Source organism: Macaca fascicularis, chromosome 3 (genome assembly GCF_037993035.2).
Source record: "Macaca fascicularis isolate 582-1 chromosome 3, T2T-MFA8v1.1".
Lineage (NCBI taxonomy): Eukaryota > Metazoa > Chordata > Mammalia > Primates > Cercopithecidae > Macaca > Macaca fascicularis.
In genome coordinates this window covers 153,437,820-153,457,322 of record NC_088377.1, presented here as the reverse complement: position 1 = coordinate 153,457,322, position 19,503 = coordinate 153,437,820, and the positions used below count along the sequence as shown (strand labels likewise).

General features: G+C 37.1%; 1 protein-coding gene across 9 annotated transcripts in view; it reads left to right on the top strand.

Moving 5' to 3' along the window:
• Window positions 1-19,503, top strand: part of DOCK4 (dedicator of cytokinesis 4) — a 473,807-nt gene that overhangs the window by 261,859 nt on the left and 192,445 nt on the right. For all 9 annotated transcript variants that reach the window (XR_012432797.1, XR_012432796.1, XM_074035823.1 and 6 more), the window contains exons 12-13: window positions 598-686; window positions 18,862-18,987. Coding sequence is in view for 7 of the 9 variants with exons in the window: in XM_074035823.1 (XP_073891924.1) it covers window positions 598-686; window positions 18,862-18,987 (215 nt within the window). In the remaining 2 variants the exon portion in view is untranslated. The remainder of the gene's footprint in view (window positions 1-597; window positions 687-18,861; window positions 18,988-19,503) is intronic.

Sequence of the window (19,503 nt, the reverse complement as noted above, 5' to 3'; positions counted from 1 at the left end):
TTTTGCCAATACAAGCTGTGTTAATGTCAATTTCGTTTTGCTTAATTTGCTGCATTTTGATGCTGGGCAAACCTGGTAATATTACAGTAAGCAGAGACTTGCTACTGAGAACTAATTTACTGAGCATTTATTATATGCCAGGAATTACCCTAAGCCCATGTTTATTTAAAGTTCTAGTATATTATCCGTGTTTCATAGATGGGGAAATTAAGACAAGAGTAAATAAACTCACCTAAAGAACATAGCTTGGTTAATAGTGAGAATTTGAATCTGGGGAGTTGAACTCAGTTGGGGCTGCCTTCCCCTGTATGCATTGTTCTCTGAGATTTGTGTCTGTTTTGGGGCCACTTGTAATCTGTGAGTTGTTAATCCCAGCTGCTTCTGTCAGGAGGTAGGTGCTCAGGCATTACCAGATACGGGCATTCTTTCTCATCCTGGGACAACCATGCTAAAACTGACAATCAGTTGCAGCAGGTTGATGGGGACTCCAAGGAAGTACATTATAGTGGTTATAATGAAAAGGGCAGGTGTACTATGAGGGTCACTGCTTGATTGCATGCATCATTAAAGCTTAACAGAGTGTTAATGTTTTCATAGGTGTAACACAGAGAGTGAGTGGTACCAAATCCATGAGAACATCATCAAAAAGCTGAATGCACGTTATAACTTGACTGGCTCCAATGCAGGTGAGTGTATGGGCTGGCTGACTTTCCCCACACTTTTCATTCCAAGCCCTTTTTTTAATTTGTCTGTGTGGGAAGGAAATTATCAGCCCTTTGTTTTTCTCTCTGTTCACTCCCTAACTTTAAAAATGCTCAATGAACATTCTGGTACATCTTCCTATGCTATGATAGGCTTGTACTTATAACTCCCTATAAAAAATGTATTCCATTCTTGTTGAAAAGAAAAAGATGATCTAAATTTGCTCTTTGGTACCACGTCTTCATACCTCTAAGTCGTTATTGAAAGCTGAAAATCGGCCTGGCATGGTGGCTCATGCCTGTAATCCCAGCACTTTGGGAGGCCGAGATGAGTAGATCACCTGAGGTCAGGAGTTCAAGACCAGCCTTGCCAACATAGTGAAACCCCGTCTCTACTAAAAATACAAAATATTAGCCTGGCATGGTGGCAGATGCCTGTAATTCCAACTACTCGGGAGGTAGAGGAAGGAGAATTGCTTGAACCGGGAGGCGGATGTTGCAGTGAGCCGATATCACGCCACTGCACTCCAGCCTGTGTGACAGAGTAAGACTCTGTCTCAAAAAAAAAAAAAAAAAAAGAAAGCTAAAAATTGCATGACAAATACGATGCTTGGATTTGTGACTATTCTGTGGAAATAAGTTTGATAAATAGCAATTTTTAGTGAGGTCCAATAAAAACATGCTTTATGACTGGGTGTGGTGGTTCACGCCTATAATCCCAGCACTTTGGGAGACCAAGGCGGGCAGATCATGAGGTCAGGAGATCAAGACCATCCTGGCTAACACAGTGAAACCTCGTCTCTGCTAAAAAAAAATACAAAAAATTAGCCGGGCATGGTGGTAGGCACTTGTAGTCCCAGCTACTCGGGAGGCTGAGGCAGGAGAATGGCATGAACCCTGAAGGCGGAGCTTGCAGTGAGCCAAGGTTGCGCCACTGAATTCCAGCCCGAATGACAGAGCAAGACACCGTTTCAAAAAAAAAGCAAAAAACAAACAACATCACCAAAAAAAAAAAAACGTGCTTCGGTGCCTATGGCTGGCTTTGAGCTTCGACATTATTGACAAACATACAGGTTCACACATTGAAGTTGGCTAAAAAGGAAAGTGATGCTGACTGCAGTGGCATGTGAAGAAAAATGTGTGTGTGCTTGTTCAGAGAGGAACTGAAATATTATATACCACTATAAATCATATGAGGTACACAGTACTGTACTAGTAACATATAGTATATACTATATTATATAGCATATATAGATTGCATAGCATATATAATGACATCTTTAGGTTTGGTCAGTGACAAAAACTTGGTGAATATTGTTTGTTCTTATCCACCGTTCAGACCCACATTGAAGCAAAACAAAGTATGCAGTCATGTGCTTTGATTGACATAAAGAAACTTTAAATTAAGTAAGCTGTTTCTTGAACTGAATGCGTTGTTTTTTAAGACTGATTTTTAAAAGCACCTTGAATGTAGATATTTTTGTTGCAGTCCAAATCACCTGGCAATTAGGAAAACTGGAATTTAAATTCAAACCACTTTTTTTTTTCAGACCCTTGCACATCTTGCTAGACCAAACTGACCCACAAAGAGAAAATCACTGTAGACAGAGCTTTGTCGTTCAGTTCAGTGAGAGCCATAAGTACCTCCAACTCATACATGTGGCAATGCTTCAGACTGTAATAAGTGGTGAGGTCAGTTTTCTCCTCCTTCTCCCAAGAGTTGGAGAGATAACTTGAGTTTTATTTGATGCAGATGGCCCTTTGCTTTGGACAAAGTCCTGCATCTACCACTAAACAAACAAGACACTTGGAGTACTTAATATTGAGGGCAGAGTCTCTAAAAGACTCATGGGAGACAGGAGAAATGAAGTACAACATGGAACTACTACGTATGCTTGTCTTCTCTTTTCCCACAAAACAATTATAATTCTCGGCCGGGTGCAGTGGCTCATGTCTATAATCACAGCACTTTGGGAGGCCAAGGCGGGTGGATTGCAAGGTCAGGAGATTGAGATGATCCTGGCCAGCATGGTGAAACCCCCGTCTCTACTAAAAATACAGAAAATTAGCTGGGTGTGGTGGCGTGTGCCTGTAATCCCAGCTACTCCGGAGACTGAGGCAGGAGAATCGCTTGAACCAGGGAGTCGGAGGTTGCAGTGAGCCAAGATCGCACCACTGCACTCCAGCCTGGCGACACAGAGAGACACCATCTAAAATAAATATATATATATACACACACATATATGTATATATACTTCTCCTGATTGTCTATGGATAAAATGGTTTAATTTCAATACCCCCTCAGTAAGATGGTAGAGCTGCTGTTTTTTAGAGAACATATCTTGTGGAATTCATTGGTAGACTTTCAGCCAAATGCAGTTCTACTCTAAACCTTCTGGTGTTTCTTGATACCAGTAACCATCATTTTGTCATTAAATTTACCCTAGACCTGTGCTGTCTAATTCAGGAGGCAGCAGCCATATGTTGCTATTGACAGTTAGATATGAACCTAGTATACCACTAGAATTGAGATATGCTGTAATTGTAAAGAACACACCAGATTTTGAAGACTTGGCCCAATAAGAAGAATGTAAAATATCCCGTCAATAATTTTCAAATTGATTGCATGTTGAAATGATAACATTTTGGATATATTGAGATAAATAAAATATGCTATTAATTTTTTTCTTTTTTTCTTTTTTGACATAGTTACTAGGGAAAGTTAAATTTCATTCATGATTCACATTATACTTCTGAGTCAGTGCTACTCCAGACTCTGTTTAAAGGCTAGCATTTTTTTAATTTATATGGATCACAAACAAATCCATTATGCCCTGCTCCTTTCTTTCTGCCTATTAACTGTGAATAGAAGAGTTGGTAACAGTTGTGTATCTTGTTCTTTCTCCCTATTTGCTTGCATTTGCCCTCTATATGAATAAACAAATCCCAAACTAATCCTGACCTTCTGACTTGTAGTCCCTGAGCTTCCTACCATCATAGATGTGGTCTTGACCCACCACGATATGTTGAACTGTTGGCTACATGCCTTTCCGAACTACTTTTCATCTTCCAGCCCTTTCCCACTTCACATATGCCTCATGCGGAACAACATTCATCTGTTATTAGGTTGTTTGAATATATCATTGTCCAAACCCTGAGGTGATACCCTATTGCCTCTTGAATCTTGGTGAAGTTCTCAATGATAGGCTTTGATTTATATCTCTAGATAGACCCTAACATAAGTGATCCTGTATCCTTAAGACCTGTGTTAGAGGTCAGGATTCCAGTTAAACCAAACCACAAATTTCCTTCTGCTTATAGACAGGAGTCATCTCTTAGAGAGTATAGTGTAGTATTGAGCTGTTTCTCTGCAAGCAGGATATCCTAGGTTTGAATCCTCTAAGGGATATCGGGAAGATTAAAAAAAAAAAATGTATGCAAAGCACTTACCATAGGACTTCATACATGGTAACGTGTTTAGTGTTAGCTATTATTGTTTACCCACTTTAAAGCCACTATCTGGAATATTCTATCCTTACCTCTTAAGTTGTCTGTTTTCGTTGTTTCAAAATGGATCCTGATTTAATCTCCTTAATGAAGACTTTTAGAATAACACAATTGGATTATTGATATGTTGGATCATTGAACCAACCCCTTCTACACTTTGTTTCCTTCATCTCCTCTCTGCTGATTTGATTGCTATTATCTCTTCCTGGTTTCTTTTAACTTAATTGTTGGCCTTCTGATTAACTTCAGGAAGGAAGGGAAGCACATTCTGTTTCCTTGGCCAGTTCCTCCGATGCTTAGATGTGTCCACATGTTCCATGTGCTTTGTCAACTTTACTAGCTCCTTATTCTTACTGGAATCCTGAGTGAAACCCTACCAGAAAGTGAGATCCAAACCACCCTTTCCCATGAGTCATACCTTTTCTATTTACAGCCTTTGTACTGAAATGAAAAGCTACGTGTTGTAGCCTTTGCAAAGAATGAAAGAAACCATTGTACCATAAAGCCTTGTAAAAAGGGTTCCCCTTCCTTTGGCAAGATCCATTCCTATTTTGCAGCCTACCGTGATGCTCAGATTCCTAGGCAACCAAATGTATGCTCTTTATACCTGGCTTCTGCTACAAAGCCCTGTCTGCTCTCCTGTCCTTGTGACCTCAGCCCTTCTCTGCCCTTCTCTCTTAACCTTGAGGCCCAGCCAGGCCCACACAGCCTGCATCTATCTGCCATTTCTCTGGTCTCTCTCTCTGATCCTTTCTAGCCTCTCTCAAGCTGAGGCAAACCCAGCCCTAAGCCTCTTCACTCTAAAATTATGCTCCAGAGAGTGGAAGCTCAGGAAGAAGCCTAAAAACTATTTTAAAGAAAAGCAAAACTTATACTCCTTCCCACCAAAGCTTCCACTCTTCAGTCTAGGTAGATCATTGTTCTGTATCCCCTTGATCTATACCCTTGGTTGAGGAATGGAAGTTCTGTGGCCAGCAGATAGGGATTCCAGAGCTGTTCAGCTTCATTATTGAACGGGAGGCACATTAATGGCTTACTTCAAGATAGTGGGAGAAGCAAGAGCACAAGAAATTGAAGAGGGAAATTAGGGTGCCTAATGTTTAAGCTGTCACAGCAGTTAGATAATGTTGACTTCGGCTGTTTTCTTTCTGGGCCACAGAATTGTTGATTAAATGGAAGCCGTGCACTCAAATGTTTTCAAAAGAATTGAGTTCACTCTAAAAAGTACTGTTTTTCCCCACTTTCTCCTGCTATTCCTCAGTCATTGGCACTAAAAAAAAAGAGAAAAAAACACAGCTTTGAAATTGGTTTTGGAAACAAATTCTGCCAGCTAATTTCCAGGCCCTTTATGCTTCATTGATGTCTTCCTAGCTATTGGAGTTGTAATCTTGTCTGGTTAATAAAGGGATTCATCTAGTTAACTGGGTTTTTTTCCCCTCTAACCTAAGACTTACGTTGCAAAGGTACATTAACCACTATCTTAGTTGAGTTTAGAAACTGGGAGAAAATTGCAAGTGATCCGTTTAACTTTTTAAGATTTTTTTAAAAAATTGAATTACTGTATCTCCATGGTTAGATTTAGTTAGGTTGAGTAGTTTGAAATCTCCAAAGTTGTGCTATTTTATGAATTTTAAATCCAAAGGCAATGTTGTGAGAATTTGAAATTCTAAAAATATTCATTAATGTGAGCCTGGTTTAGGTTTGTTGAGCAAATGGTTATTATAAATGTCACCTCTGATAGACAGCAGTTGAATTATAGGAATGTGAAATTGGACTGAGCCAATATGATTTACTGAGGCAAATTAAGTTCTACGTATTGAAACAGTGTGTAAAAATCATTGACAATGGTTCAGTATGTCCTAAGAGAAACTTCAAAGTCTTTTCATATTATCTATGTATTTTTGAAATATTTTCTATAGTTTGCACATATAGCTTACAATTAGAAGAAATCCTATTTGCTATTCAGGTAAGTTTCTAGAGTCTTTATTTTATCTTAGATGAGTGTACATGGTTGTATTCCTGCCAGCTATACTTTTTAACCCCCACAGAAAGTTAAAAGGAATTACCTAGATAAGGAGACCACAATATATAGCGAGAGCAGTTTAACTCTATTCAGGAAATATATGGTGTTCTTTATTTGGCTGAGGTGAAAGGAGGCTTTTTGAGAGTGTTAGGTTGCATTTTGGGGTCCACACTTACCAATGTAGTCATTTTATTCAGTGTTACCAAGTTGGTATAATTCGTAAGAATTTGATCAGTGCACCTGATTTTTGAACATTGAATTTGCTTTCTAGTATCATTAAAGCAAAAGTAGTACTTATTGGCACCACCTATTGGTTAGACATTTAATATGTGACCTTTTTGCTGACTTTTGGAATTTACTAATTATTTTACCATGATCTCTCTTTAAAGTTTTTTTTTCAACTAATTTTATTTATAGAAAAATAGTACAAAGAATTCATAATTTCCCAAAGGTTAAAATTTTACTACATTTCATTTGCATAATCTCCCTCCGTTTATATATATATGTGTGTGCATATAGTCATATAACTCAACATTAATGAATTTGATATAATTCTTAAGGATTATATCAGAGCCTTGATTGTATATGTTTGTGTGTGTATATATGTACATATACACGTATATATGCATGTATACAGACATGTACATATGTACACATATACACATCTATACATATCATATATATATACATTTCTTTTCCTGAACTGCCTGAGAACAAATTGAAGACATGATGCCTCTCTACCCATGCTTACTTCAGAACATAGCAACAGAACCACAGTACAATTATCTAAATCAGAATGTTAACATTGATATAATACTATTATCTAATCTGCAAACCTTATTCAGATTTTGACAATTTTCTCCATGTCTTTTATAACAAAAGAAAATCCTAGCCAGGTTTGGTGACTCCCACCTGTAATCCCAGTACTTTGGGAGGCCAAGGTCCATGGATCACTTGAGGTCAGGAGTTCAAGACCAGCCTGACCAACCTGGTGAAAACCCATCTCTACTAAAAATACAAAAATTAGCTGGGTGTGGTGGCATGTGCCTGTAATCCCAGCTACTTGGGAGACTGAGGCAGGAGAATCCCTTGAACCTGGGAAACAGAGGTTACAGTGAGCCACGATCATGCCATTGTGCTCCAGCCTAGCTGACAGAGCAAGACTCCATCTAAAAATTAAAAAAAAGAGAGAAAGAAAGGAAATCCAGGCTATTTTGCATGCAGTTGTCATATCTCTTGTTTCCGTCGATCTAAATCATGCTAATGACAGCAAAGAAAAAATATAGTTTAAAATATGTTACTACATTACACTGTAAGATATTTTTTAAAGTTCATCCAATATTAAAAAAAAAAAAAATCCAAATGATGTTTTTGGAAGTAGTGATTAGAGCTTAATTTCATTTTCTAAATGAGCTGTGTATGGCTAATTTAGGTAAAATCGCTAACAATACTGTTTGCAAGATTTGCTGCATAGGAAAAATATGGAAGTATTTCAATAAATTAAAATAATCAGATATTAAACTACAATCATAGATACTATTGTAGAGGAGGAAAAATATTTCCTCGTGTATCCTAGGTTCATGGATTAAGCCCGCACAACAAAAGACAGAATAACAAAAGAAAAGTATACACATTTATTTAAGTTCTATGTGACATGAGAGCCTTCATTAGGAAATGAACACCTGAAGAAACAGTTTAATCTTAGTTTTTTTAATAGTAGGTCTGATGAAGAACAGGGAGTTGTAGAGAAATATGAGGGAGACAAAAAGATACTATCTAATGGCAATAAACTGGGAGAAACTTAGGAAAGCCTGTTTATTCAGATTCTTCTCTGCAACACTTTGTTTTCAGAGATAAGGATGTACTTTTCATCCAAGATAGGGAGGGCACCTCTTATGACCTGCTCGGGGGAGAATGGCAGGGAAGGTCCCAGAGACCTTCCTGCACATGGTGTCTCTCAAAATAGTATGCCAAGGTACCATGTTTTAGGGTAATGTGTCCTGAACCCCATCACTATGCTCTATATACATTTTTGAAATGGTTTTCAGCCCATGGATTCCTTTGTATTGGTATTGTGGAAATAAAATACAAATAGGTAATAATAGTTACAGTAAAAACAAACAAAGCCTGTTTAAAAAGCTAGACATAATCCTCAGTATATACTTTTGGAATGTTGATACACTAAATCAGAATAAGCAGGAGAATGGCGTAAACCCGGGAGGCGGAGCTTGCAGTGAGCCGAGATCGCGCTACTGCACTCCAGCCTGGGCGACAGAGTGAGACTCCGTCTCAAAAAAAAAAAAAAAAAAAAAGAATGGAAACTTTAAAGTGACAAATTCTCCTTAGTTAAAAAGGAAATGTTGAAATCCCTTTGAATGGTCTCATCACTCCTGCCAAATGTGGACAAGCCCCTCTCCAGCTTTCATTGCAGGTCAGCAAAGTTATTTTGTGGTTAAGACTCAATTAAAGTAAGTAATTTCACATGTCTTTAATGCCCTTTCATTTGACATTCTGTGACATTATGTATTGCTTCGATCTTATGTTCTCTATAACTCTTAGCCATGAGCTAATCACTTATTTAGAGAAAACATAAAAGCCTTTTCCAAAACGTTGAAATTTAGAACTAGCAGATCTGCGAACCAGCAGTTATAATCAGAAGATTATTTGTTCATGTTTATCATACTTTTTACATGTTAGAAGGTAGTCATCCCAAGGGATAGTGTTACCCACTTTAAAGATCTCAGGAAGATGATCTTCAGACGGTGAGCCTATGGTCAGACCCTTTGAGTTATCTTGAGTGATGTCAAAATTATATTCTTTAAGACTTAACTTAGTTTAAAGAAGCAGTCAACAATAAGCGTATTCACAAATTGAACAATACTGGCTAAAACTCAGAAACCAAGGTATGACTATTACGAAATAAAAAGTGTTTTCTTTCCTTCCTTCCTTCTTCCTTCCTTCTTTCCTTCTTTCTCTCTCTCTCTTTTTTTTTTTTTTTTTTTTTTTTTTTTGACGGAGTCTCGCTCTGTCACCAGGCTGGGGTGCAGTGGCGCAATCCCGGCTCACTGCAACCTCTGCCTCCCGGGTTCAAGTGATTCCTCTGCCTCAGCCTCCTGAATAGCTGGGACTACAGGCGCACGCCACCATGCCCGGCTAATTTATTATTATTATTGTTTTTTGTATTTTAGTAGAGATGGGGTTTTACCATATTGGCCAGGATAGTCTCAATCTCCTGACCTCAAGATCTGCCCACCTCGGCCTCCCAAAGTCCTGGGATTACAGGCATGAGCCACTGTGCCCGGCCCTCTTTTTTCTTTCTTTTCATTTTAAATTGGCTTTGAAAGTATATCTAAAAGAGGAGATAAATCCCAAATTTAAGCAGTAGCAACATTAATAGCATAAGTATCTAGTGCTGCAAGATGACAGTGTTAAAGGACAGCTGTAATTTGGGTACTTTGGTCCTACTGGGTAGAGGCTTTAAGTAGAAGCTAGGCCCCTTTCATCATTTAATTAACACATTGTTAAGCAGACCTCTGGTAGTGTTCACAGCTCCCATTTTCCCATCTGCATCTTGATTTCTCCATCTAACCTGGCTCATTTGTACACACCAGTCTCTTCCTAATATTCTGGCTTTTGTTCCAGAATATCCAGTAGTATTGTCTCTGGACAATAACTCATTATCCAGTAGTATTGTCTCACTTGATACCTCACACTTTCTAGAAATTTGACTTTCTTTCTTTCCTCTGCTTTGGAGACTCTCAGGGCCTATCTCTGACCTCCCAGTGTAAATGCCTCATCTTAATCAGTCAGAATTTTACTGCTTGGTGTAGCTAGGATGTGCCTCTGAAAAGTTTTCACTGGCTTTGAGTTGAACTCCAAATAGGATATATAGCTTCTAATGTATTTACTTAAAAATTCAATTATCTTATCTTATAGATATAACACATGACATTCTAATGCATAAAGCAAAGCTTAGATGATTAATTTTGTAAATTAAGCACGTAGGAAGGAATAGTTGTAAAAATTTGTGCTTTGATAATATTGAGGCCCTAGGTATTTCAAAAATGAACAGGTTTTACTGAAAGTGATTTTTGAAAGAATCTAGCAATATCATCTTTAGGAAGTTTTGCTAATACCTCATGCTGTTAGTAATTTTGTAGTACAAGTGTAGAAATTCCACCAATTGTGTTTTGCTCTTAGCCCCCACGTCCCAAACACATACAAAGTATGCAAGTACTGTCACGAAACAGTGTTTTGAGAGTTCACTACAGAATGGCAGTGTGAAGAGCTGCACCATCCTGTTCCAATAGAACAACCATTATTGATGAAAATCATATTTTCTTTTAGATTTTAAATTAAATTATTTTTCTTATTTATTTGTTTTTAAAAATGAAATGGGGACTCACTATATTGGCCAGGTTGGTCTTGAACTGGCCTTAAGCAATCCTCCCACCTTGGCCTCCCAAAGGATTATAGGTATGAGCCAATGTGCCTGGTCAAAAATCGTATTTTAAAACAGTATTGATGTCTAGAAATCTTCCTAAGTGTAGACAACAAATAAAGAGTAACTACCAACTCCTGATAAGAATCAAGAGAGTTGGTGAAACTTATGTCACATCTCATTTTCTCCTTCCTGCCTGCACCAGCTCAGCGTGATGAAAATTCCACTCCATACACATGTAGCCAAGAAGATGGGATTCCCTCTCCCTTCACCTTCCAGGCAAGGTATATGGTATCTCACCAGGAGAGGGTAGGCTACTAGCATTTCGCATTTCTTCTGGTCCCAGTTCCATAGCCTAAAAAAAGTAAATGTGTAACCTACTGCATATCGTCGCTTCCACACCTGTGATGCATGGAATCCCTGTGAAAAAAACAACACCCACTAAAGATGAATTGTGATAAAATGATAACAATTAGCAATCAATGAGGCAGAGTAAGCAAATGCAACAAATGAGAATCATGATCTTTTGAAATTTTAGGTAATAAACTATCAGGAAAAGAAGTAGCAAAAGAGATTCCTAATGAAAAAGAAAACATCATGAAAAAAATGAAATGAGATTTTTAAACCCGTACATCAAAAGAATATTGAGTATGTATATTCCAGCATTACTCAAGGCACTGGTATAGGGTTTTTGACAATGAAAAATCTTTGTCTTCTTTGTGTGTAAATTCTAGTGGTTAAAGAGAATTAAATAGAACTTGTAAAATTCTTTTTAAAAATGTTATTAAAATAAGAACTCAGTGGACTACTTAAATAGCAAACAATCATAGTTGAAAAATGAATTAGTAAAGTTATAACTTAAAATATTAGCCTGAATGCTACCCAAGGGGTAAATGCAATGGAATAACCTGAATAAACATTTAAGAGCAGTAAAGGATTGAATGAAAAGACCAGCATACATCTAGGAGGAATTCCAGAAGGAACAAATAAAGTACGTGGATAAGCTGCAATATTTGAAAAGGTTGAGAATTTGTAGAGCTTTTGCAGACGATAAAATGTGCAGATGAAGGAAGAAAATGTTATAAGTAGGATAAATAAAATTAAAGTTATAGCTAGATAAATTAAGTAACTTCTGCAGAGGATAAAATACTAGATAAAAGAAGCAAAAGTTATAAGCAGGATAAATAAAATTAAAGTCATATCTAGATAAATTATGGTGAAACTGCAGAACACCAAAGACAAAATCAGAAACCAGAGAGAAAATACTGATTACCTAAAAAGAAATAATAGTCTTAGCAGCAGTTACAGAGGTCAGAATATTATGGGATAATATGTTAAAACTGCTGGGAGCAAGTGGCCAATTTGAATTCTTTACTTGCTGAACTGTTACAGTCATTGCTTGGCATCCATGGGAAACTGGTTCCAGGATCTCTGAGGATACCAAAATTTGCAAATGCTGAAGTCCCTTACATAAAATGGCATATACTATTTACATATATCCTATGCACATCCTCTCATATACTTTAAATTATCTCTAGCTTATGTATAATACCTAATACAATGTAAATGGTATCTAAATGATTGTTATACTGTATTGTTTTTTGTGGTTACTGTTGTTATATTGTTATTTTTTATTGATTTGATTTTTCCAAATATTTTTGACACCCAGATGGTTGAATCCATAGATGCAGAGCCCCACAGAACAAAAGGCCTGCCATATTTAAAAGGGGGAGTAAAATAAAATTTCAGATAAAGACTTGGAGATTTTACATTCACATCCACTGAAACAACTAGTCAGAGTTCATCATCAGGAGTAAAGAACTGAACTCAGGCCGGGCGCAGTGGATCACGCCTGTAATCCCAGCACTTTGGGAGGCTGAGGCGGGTGGATCACGAGGTCAGGAGATCGAGACCATCCTGGCTAACATGGTGAAACCTCGTCTCTACTGAAAATATAAAAATTAGCCGGGTGTGGTGGCGCGTGCCTGTAGTCCCAGCTACTTGGGAAGCTGAGGCAGGAGAATTGCTTGAACCTGGGAGGCAGAGATTGCAGTGAGCCAAGATCGCGCCACTGCGCTCCAGCCTGGGAGACAGAATGAGACTCCATCTCAAAAAAAAAAAAAAAAAGAACTGAACCCAGAAGGAAAGAAATGTAAGAAGCAAGTGTGTACAAAGAGAACAGTAAATGTCAGGATAAATCTAGTTAAGCATTGACTGCAAACAGCAACAATTTAAAAACATATCATCATCAGAGTTTAAAAGATCGAAGTTCCCAGATTTGTTCCAGAAGAGACTAGAGCTATTGATTAAATTTAGTCTTTAAGTCAATTACTTATGTTAAACGTTTAAAGAATAGAAATAGTATGTATAATTTCCAGAACTATAGAGACATGAATAAGGGAATAAGAAAACTCAATCCATTTAGAGGGTAGAAATGAAAAAGAAGGGGGAAAAAAAGCAAATAAAAATCGTATTTGAAAAACAAAATAAGATAGCAGTGTAACCTCTCCTCCTGACTAAATTACATACTAAGTATCTTCTGAAGAATATTACAGAATTTGTCACTTGTTCAGAGCATTGACTTATTAGTATCTGAGGACAACACCGTAATCTCCATGTCATTAGGAATTTCACCACCTTCACATACGTCTAATTGTACGTATCATCTATTTGTATTTCTCGGTTATGTCTTTGTCAGGTCTCCCATGTTAGAGGATTGTTCTCAATGCACAGGCATATTTGCCTTTGAAACCTTTATAGAACTTAATTACAATATTTGAATTTATCTGGTGGTAAGTGGGCACAACTATTAAAAGGAATATTTTATTTGTATATGACACTAAGGGGACTTTGACCATTTTTTGATGAAATCTAATTTGTTGATACTCATGGTAGGGAGGAATGAGAACAGAAACAATGGTAGACATAATGATAGTGGCAGTGGCAGTTGTAGCAGTAGCAGCTGACATTTTTGAGCGCTTCGTTTGTGCTAAACATTACCTATTTTATGGAATTGGTATCATTATCTTTACTTTACAGATGTGGAAACCAAAGCACACAGAGGTTAAGATTGAGACAGGCACTTGCAACCATATGATATAATTCTTAAACTGCACACTTAATAACAACATGTATTTATCAAATATATTTATCACAGTTTTCCATTTTTGCATTGCTGTACATTCATAGCTACATGTTATTTGATTTATTAGTGGCAAAATGGCTCATGTATTCTAAAATTTCAGCTGCTACTTAAAAATCATGCTATGCTTCCCATTTTTAATGTAAAATTGCAGAATTTCATGAATTTAAAAGGAGCCAACTTGTAGAATAAATGAGTTTCGATTCTCATGAAATTAGAGCTTCCAAGCAATCAGCCACATTTGGCTTAAAAGATACCAAGCCTTTCTTTCGTCTTCTACTACTCCGTAAGCTGAACTTAACCATGAATCATATGTTGTTTTGTGGCAGACTCCAGATTAATGACTATGCCTTTTGTTTAAAATTAAATGTTAAGTATTTATCATTGGGCTTGAACATCTAAGCTGATGTGAAAGTTCACTTTAATGATTATGTTTCTTCCAAGAAGGGGGACATTTCTCCCATAGCAATTTCGTTTTGGGCACTTATATTAAGGGCTATAAAAAGTGACTTAAAATACTATTTATATAAACAAAATTAGGTTAAATTTTATGAAATTAAATTGTATGAAATTTTATGAAATTAAAATTTTATGAAATTCAGATTCAATCTAATTTTACAGGCTGTCATAAATTCCAATAAAAAATTCCCTAAACTTTCCAATTCTTTCCATGATAATTTTTTCTTATTTTAATATTCCTATCATACCAATAATCCATTCTGTTTTATATTCTCTCTCTTTCTCTCTCTCTCTGTATATGTTTCTTATTTTCATTGTTAGATTATCAGTTCCTTGGGAGTAGGAACACTATTATATACATCCTTAAATCCCACTTTCCACCCTCCTCTCAAGCCATAAGTTACTGCTGCTCAGAGTGTGCATGTTGAACTGTGGCAGGAATAAGGTAAAATGTACAGATAAAATTTAAGAAGTTGCCCCAACCCCAGAGATAGCAGATAAGGCCAGGACAGTGAAGTAGGATGACAAGAAAGAAAATGGAAAGAAAAATACCTTTCTCCAAACAATGCCCTATGTCATAACCCGGAAAAGACAGGGCTAATCCTCAGGTAATTGGAATGTGTAAATATTTGTCTTTTTTGCCCCAGCTTTAATAAAATATAATTGACAATTAAAAATTGTACATATTTATGGCATACAATGTGATGTTTTCATATATGTATACACTGTTAAATGATTAAATCAAGCTAATTAGCGTATCACCCTCACCCTCATTTTAAAATGTTTTAAAATCCACTCAGCAATTTTTATGTATACAGTCTATTATTACTAACCATGTCACCATGCCATACAATAGCTCTGTAGAATGTCTTCATCTTGTCCAACTGAAACTTCGTCTCCTGTGACCAAAATCTCCTGGTTTACTCTCCCAAACCCCCACATCCCCCACCCTCTCCAATCCCTGGCAACCATCATTCCACTCTCTGCTTCTATGAGTTCAACGTTTTTAGAAGGAATGTGTAAATATTTGCTGTGTGTCTCCTTTGTAGTGGTGAGTAGTTTCTTAGTCTTCATTATGTTATTTCTTACTGTTCTGGCGGCTCATTTATCCAGCCTCTTGGTTGTGGTCATGATAATTAAGGACCACAGTAAAAATAGAATCTGGAGTTTCCTTGATTGGAAAATAAATGGAATTGCAATGGCTCTTTGTGGGCTGGTCCCTGTGGACTCACTCTCAGAATCATGTTTTTTCTTTGTGTTCCTACTCTTTGATGTTTCTTAGTCATATGTTGTGGTTTCTTTGTGGAAAGAGTTGATGATTTGGGCAGAGCCAGATACATTGTGGTCAAACGCTGTGTCCTCTTAACCTTTGTAATTCTTGATGTCTGTGAATTCTTCGTTCTGGAGAAATTAGGGAACCTCCGAATGGCAGTAACTGCCCTCCCTCACAACCCCCATTATCGTCACTTGGCTAGTCAAATGGCATAATTACACTGAGGGCTTTCATCTATATTGCTCTAAACCTTCAGGTTGAAAACTACCATATCTTTCAAACTTTTAGTATGCATCCAAATCTGAAATGCCTGCTTTTCCTTTTCCCCACACTGTTTTGTCTATTGTCCTGTCATTTTCCCATTCCCTTCCCTTCTCCACTGACTGACTCCTCTCTGTCGACTGTCTCCATTAAATGGGTCCTCTCTGTCTTTTTGCACTCTCTTCCCTCTGTGGCCCTTGCTCTCTACAGAACACTGATATATTTCTGTTTGTTATTACTCTCCCTCTGTCTATGTCTTTTCCAAAACATTTTTTTCTCCTTTTCCTGTCTTCTTTAATTTTCTTAAGGATTCACCTTCTCTCTGACCCAGTGATTTTCTTTTCTCCTTGTCTTATCCTCTGTAAAGTACAGTATTCAACTTATTTATTTATTTATTTATTTATTTTTAAAGTCGCCGCTGGCTTCTATAGGGCAAAACAAGAATCTTGGTCAGTTTTCCTCTCTCCAACTTCTATTGTGAATAGCATAATCTCTTTGTTTTTTTCATTACTCTTGAGTCCTTTTCTTCCTTTATGTGTACCACATAATGTTGCTAGTGTCTCTGATCAGATCTTTCACTGAGAAGCCCCAGTAAAATGATCTTCACTTGAAAAAATTACAGGATCTTAAGAATTTTGTTAAATTCATCTTATTCTGTACTGGAAAGCGTTGCTCATATAGTACATCAGGATTTGAACAGTGTTTCCCCAGCAGGAAGAACTGTTGTTATGTACTGGGTCTGGCAAACACTGATATTCTACAAATACCAGATCCTGGTGATGCTAATGATGATGGCAATGATGTGGGTGAGTATTTTGAAGGCAAAAGGACAGAAGTGGGAGAAGAACAGAGACATCCATGATTAGGTGGGGGTAGAGTGTGAGTCAGGAAGAAATAGCTGCTGGGACAGATGGATCATAACACATGTTCGTTTGTCTTCGTTCTTCTGCCTCTAGGTTTTAAACGGTTCCAGTAGTATCACATAAAGTGCCCAAAAGCTTCTCTGATGATAGTTGTCTCCGTCAAATCATCCAGATGGCTTATTCTCCCCTTCTTCATTTCCCTGGCCATGGAAAGACAGACGCTCTCCATTTTATTGTTACCAGTCACCTAAGTCAGAGTGAATGGGATGGAGCTGGAGAGGGAGATAAGGGATTGTTAGGTTTAACTGGGATGCAGATTTGAAGTTCTGAGGATGTGCCAGACTTACAGCTCTTGGAGACATTCTGTTGGTGCACAAACTGGAAAGTATGAGGACACGATCATGTCGTCATGTCCCTGTCCTCCTTTTCAGCTCCGATTTGGGCCTCAGGAGAGGCTCCAGTTTCTCTTTGAGCCTAAAGCATTTTTCTTTTTTCTTTCCTTCTTTTTTTATTTTTTGTTTATAAATTTTCCTGATATTTTAACCACTCTATTGAAAAACAAGCAAACCAACCAAAAAAGAAAAAACATTACTTTCATTGTTATTGTTTGTTTGCTCTATTATTGAAAGAGAGTAAAAGGGAAGATCTTCCTCTAGACATATGACAAATAAACTGGCACTGCACCCAGCCAGCAAATTCATCTTTAAATTGACTTCAGGTTAATGATGACTGAATGTTTTTAAAAATAAGTCTTTTACTGGTTTCATTTTCTATCACTACTGTAGTGAATATAGATGGGAGATATTTTTTTTAAACATATAGGCCAGGTGCGGTGGCTCACACCTATAATCCCAGCACTTTGGGAGGACGAGGAGGGCAGATCACAAGGTCAAGAGTTCGAGACCATCCTGGTCAACATGGTGAAACCCCTTCTCTACTAAAAACGCCAAAATTAGTTGGGCGTGGTGGTGTGTGCCTGTAGTCCCAGCTACTCAGTGGGCTGAGGCAGGAGAACCGCTTGAACCCGGGAGGTGGAGGTTGCAGTGAGCTGAGATCACGCCACCGTACTCCAGCCTGGTGACAGAGCATGATTCTGTCTCCAAAAAACCAAAACCAAAACAAAACAAAACATGGGGGAAAGGGTGGGAGGGGGGTGAGGGATAAAAGACTACAAATTGGGTTCAGAGTATACTACTCAGATGATGGGTGCACCAAAATCTCACAAACCACCACTAGAGAACTTACTCACGTAACTAAATACCATCTGTTCCTCAATAGCCCATGGAAATAAAAAAGTAAAAAATATAATAATTTGGCTATCTTAAAAAATTAAAACATAGGAAGATAAACGAAGAAGGAAGGAAAAAGCTGAAAGAGAATCACTATCTTTGGAATATGCATACAGACATATTCACAATGATACGACATTAATTTTTTTGTACTTCTTGCCTGGAAATTGAGAAAATAATATATGATGAAAAGTGTTTTGCATCTTCTGTATATCCCGCTATGGTAATGTCACTATAATTGTGGTAAAAATTACTTTACTGACTAAATTCTCTTTTGTTTGTCAAAGTGTCCTGTATCCTGCTAAATTCTCCTCACTAGAAAATCATGTCATCCTAAGTTTCTACTGTATATATTATTAATATAATCCTAGTTTCATTATAATCAGCTTTATTACTTCTGTTTGAAGAAAATCTCTATCAGTATTCTTAAAATCTTTAATATGTTTTCAGATTTATGTTTATGCTTTTGATATTTGATAAGCAACTATTCATAGACCTTATAGAGTTTTTTGTTTTTTTTTTTTAATCCTCCAATTTTGATGTCAGTATTTTTTAGGGCCAGGTGACCTTCATCTGTTGCTGGAATGAGTGTTGGTACAGGAACATGCTCCACCAAACTGGGGTTGGAGGAGAGATTTGGGCTTTGGAAGCCAGCTTGCCTTTTAGAGTTCTGCTCATTTTCTCCACTTGCTCTGAACCTCCTTATGAATGGGAAACTCAGATGTTGAAGTTGGAAAAGTGTTATTCAGATATGATTCATATAGATTCTGTTGATTTTGTCAGAATATTAACCCTTAGTTTAAAACCATGATACTCTAAATTTGGGCTTGTTGCAATACATCAGTTTCTCTTTATTCTATTTCTATTCTGGTTTTAACTTGGGTATCTCTCATTTGTTTTAGGTTTAGCAGTCTCCTTACAGCTATTGCACGGAGACATTGAACAAATCAGAAGAGAATATTCATCAGTATTTTCTCATGGAGTATCCATAACGAGGAAGCTGGGATTTTCAAATATTATTATGCCTGGTAGGTGACTTGGGACATACCAACATGATGAAATATGGGTATACTATCTGTTTTTGACGTTTGAGAAATTTTTCAAATTGCCAGCTTTGAAGCATTCACATGGGCCATGCTGAAGAATGAAATGAGGTATGTGACTGTAAGTAAGCACATTTTTTTCTAAAATATCCTTCTCAATTTAATTTTAAAATTTTTCCCTTTATATAAATTTTCTGGTCAGTGATTTGAAGCTCAAAAATATCTTTACATTCTGATTATTCTAAAGTGGTTAACTTGTGGGGGCCATGGCTACATTTCATTATGACCAGGAGAAGAAGGAAAACGGAGATACTGTCCAGAAAATATTTTACTCCTTGATGGAAAACGTTGGTGAAGATGCTTAGAGGATATCCACAGTTTTGATAAAAACTTATTGAACACTAGTTAGCCATATGTAAATAAGCAGCCATATGCAAGTATTATATGTACTTCTACACCTTTTCCAGATCTATTTGTGTGTATGATTTAACTATATATTAG